Source organism: Quercus suber, unplaced genomic scaffold (genome assembly GCF_002906115.3).
Source record: "Quercus suber isolate HL8 unplaced genomic scaffold, Cork oak 2.0 scaffold_236, whole genome shotgun sequence".
In the NCBI taxonomy this organism is placed as follows: Eukaryota; Viridiplantae; Streptophyta; class Magnoliopsida; order Fagales; family Fagaceae; genus Quercus; species Quercus suber.
In genome coordinates, this window is record NW_027069693.1 from 955,541 (window position 1) to 959,172 (window position 3,632).

The window sequence follows — 3,632 nt, forward strand, 5'->3', positions numbered from 1 at the left end:
TATTTAAAAAAAAATTAAAAGTACATAGATAATAAAATTAAAGCAGACAACAGGAAGTCATAATTGAGATATTCAACAATGCAATTTTTTTGATAATTCACAAATTGAAATAATAGCTAAAAGGAATCCATTATCTGATATATATATATATATAATAGCATTCTCCATTTAGATAATAGCATTTAAAATGGAAAAAAGTATTATGACAAAAACAAATAATTGAAGAGAACCATAGATAATATCAATTAAAATGGAAAACTTATTATTCTATAAATGGATTGCATATATGTAATTTTACAATTTCTGAGTTCAAAAAATACAAGTATATCTAAAGACCAATAATTTTACCAACTTTCACAAGAATTTTTTAAAACCAACAAATGCTTTGCGTTAAATAAACCAAAGTGGGGTAGAATAGTAGGAGAAGGATTCTGGGTAATGCTTATCAAATGTTCCATCTTTCATGCTAAATACACCCATGTCGTACCCTCCGCCATTTAAGGTCTCCTCATAAAGTTCGATATTGTCATCTGTAAAATAGATACAATTAGCTTTGCATCCATTGAGGCTTGATGCAGACAAAGATACCGATGAGTTGTCACCCACAAACAATGCTCTATCACCCAAGTTGTCAACCTTCTCATATTTGTATTTATATTTGCTTCCTGCTTGTGTAGATCTTTTTAATTTTAGAACTGTGAACCCAATGGTCACATAGGAATTATCATTGATCTCTTCTTCTTCTTCTTCTTCTTCTTCTACTTCTTCTTCATATTCATTTTCAAGAGCATCATCATCCTCAATATCATCTTCTGAGTCTACATTATTGAATTCATCTTGGATAGAATAATAATGACCTCCTCGTACGCGTAAAACCAACAAAAGATCCCCTGCTGATTCAACAATATACTTTTTGATAAGATCCTCGGTTCCCTCTGGACGTGGCGCGACTGCTTTAGCTACTACCTTTTGGTTATCATCAATTCGACAAGCAAAAACTTCACCATGAGCGTCTACAGCATAAAAGTTTCCCTTGTAGAATGCAATGTCATCATAAGCTCGAGAAGGACTTTCTATATCAATCCAAGCTTTATATCCTGGTCTAGTGAAGGCCAATGTTCTAATTTCACCATATATTGTCATGATTATGCAATCACGATCACATTCATTAGTTACTGAGTTCCACGGACTCCTTGATAAAACACATTTAGGAACAAACATATTGCGAAGATGTTCAGGCTCAACTTCAGGTGTGTATTGACGGCCAAAGGTAGATTGAGTGGAAGACTTATTAGATGTTTAGACAATGGATGGAAGAGATTAATCTGTAAATCAGAGCCGATAGTGAGCAACCATCCAAAAGATGTTCCTAAAGCATTTTCTAATGAAAAAGGAAAAGAGCTTTTTGGCTTTGAGATAATCTTATCAACGTCGATAACACCAACCTTCTCCAACATAATGTGAGTTTTGCAAGGTTAATTAAAGAGGGGGAAAAAAAGTAGCGTGGAAAATAAATGAAAGGTTTGTAAGGAGAGAGCTGACATGTTCCACCCGCCCACCAAATTATTCTTAGTGTAATCCATAATTATGCTATCTCCACTTTCTCCCTATGTGGTAATTTTTCACGGCTCACAAACAAAAAAACTTTTTCTTTTTTCTTTTTTTTTTCCTTTTTCTTTTTTTTTTTTTTTGTTGGTGGGTGAGTGAATACACATCAAAATAGTTTAATCTGCTTTAAAACAAATTATAAATAGATCAATTATGTGTTGACTTTGCTTAACCTGCAACCAACCCCAATCCCTGTCAAGACAGGTTGATGTGTATTGACATGACTTATCCTGTTTAAGTATTAACACGTAAATTAATGTCATTTCTTCCAATGTAAAAATTTTAATTTAAATATACAATCAAATAATTAGTTATGTTGATGAATGATTCACTGTTCTTTCACCCAAAAAAAAAAAAATCTCATTTCATTTTATCTTTTTTAGGTTTGTATATTATAAGTTTGGGTGGAAAATCATTAGATTGTAATAAGAATTTTTAAATTGTATATTCTTAACAATTTAATTGATGTTATTAATATGAAATAAAATTTGAGTATATATATATATATAATGATTATAATATATTTGCTTACAAAACATGTAAATATCTTTAATTATTTTGGGTCATATTCTTTAAATGAGTTGACATGTGTTGCATCCATGACAACTCAAGACAACATATTTATAAATCTAATTGAAATGGATTTTATTTGTGCCAACCTAGCACAAACTAATTATTAAGCATATTACATAGGTCACATTGTGTTAATTGGCCTATAGGCTTAGACGCTTAGTAAACTAGTTGTATTAGGATTGAAGAATTTAATATGATAATTAAATAGGTCGAGTTAGGATTGACCAATGTACTAGAGTGCCCCTACTTCAAGATGACACAAACACAAACATGGCCCGTTTTACCAAGAAACTTTTTTTATTCTTAATATATATATATATATATATTATAAACAAAAATCCCTTTTTATCATCTCTATTAAGGACATTTAAAAAAAAAAAAAAAATCATTGCAGTAGAATCTCAATTTGACAAATGTAGAGGCAAGTCTGAGATACCTCTAAGAGTGTCTTTGTCATCCTTTACATTGTCACCAGTTATGTATGATGCATAGTGTGATTAGCTGATTGTATCATACACAAGAATTATTGTTAACTAGCTGCAAACCCACGCAATGCGTGAGAATAATAATTATTTTGTAATTGTAATATAATGTATAATCTTTTTCTCTAAAATTTCTTGAAGATAATTTGTTCTACTTAAAAATTAAACAATTTTAATTCAGCCAAATTAGGTCTATATTAGTCCAATTCGGTCCAACTTTGTCCACTCGGCCAATTCTAATCTCCTTTGGTCCATTTTGAAGTTTGGACTAATTGGGCCTTAAATTGATTATAGGTTGCCTTTTCAAGTTTAGCTCAAAAATTTATTTTTTGTCTTAATTTTTGGGTTGAAAAGTATGAAATTTTATTATATTTGGGCTAAACTCTTTAGTTTAAAGTTAAAAAATACAAACAAAATAGACATTAGAAATTAGAAATACAAGCCTTAAAAATGCAATAAAAATGATAAATATTCAAAAGTCCTATTAGGTCCACTGTGTCCTCTTTGATCCAATTTGGTCCATTCGGTCCACAATGGTCCTATCTATTCACTTTGGTCATATTCGGTCCATATTGGTCCCATTTGGTCCCTTTATCCACTTCCGTCCTATTAATTCAACATTCATCCTATTCGGTCCAATATAGTGTAATTTCGTCCAATTTTTTCGTCTTCGGCCAATATGGTCTAATTTGGTCTAATTTGTTCCTATACGGTCCATTATATCCACTTTGGCCCTAATCTGTCCATTCGTTCTTCTTCGGTCCACACTGGTCCACTTAGTCCTATTCAATCCACTTCGATTCTATTTGGTCCACCTTGTTCCCATTCTTACCTATTTTGTCCATTCAGTCCACTCCGTTCTATTTTGGTTTATTTTGGTCAATTTTTGTTCACTTACATATACAGAAAAGACATATTTGGGTTCAAAGTACCTATTCTAAATTCATATATATATATATATATATATAT

General features: G+C 31.1%; 1 protein-coding gene across 1 annotated transcript; it reads right to left on the reverse strand.

Moving 5' to 3' along the window:
- Nucleotides 1–241: 241 nt before the first annotated feature.
- On the reverse strand, nt 242–1,274 carry LOC136070466 (putative F-box protein At5g55150). The gene has a single exon (XM_065780441.1). It carries the CDS (start codon nt 1,219–1,221, stop codon nt 391–393), a length of 831 nt encoding a protein of 276 aa, XP_065636513.1. The 5' UTR covers nt 1,222–1,274; the 3' UTR covers nt 242–390.
- Nucleotides 1,275–3,632: the final 2,358 nt, after the last annotated feature.

Excerpts from the sequence above, each read along its gene's own strand:
- LOC136070466 (XM_065780441.1), bottom strand. The coding sequence starts at position 1,221 with ATGTTTGTTCCTAAATGTGTTTTATCAAGGAGTCCGTGGAACTCAGTA.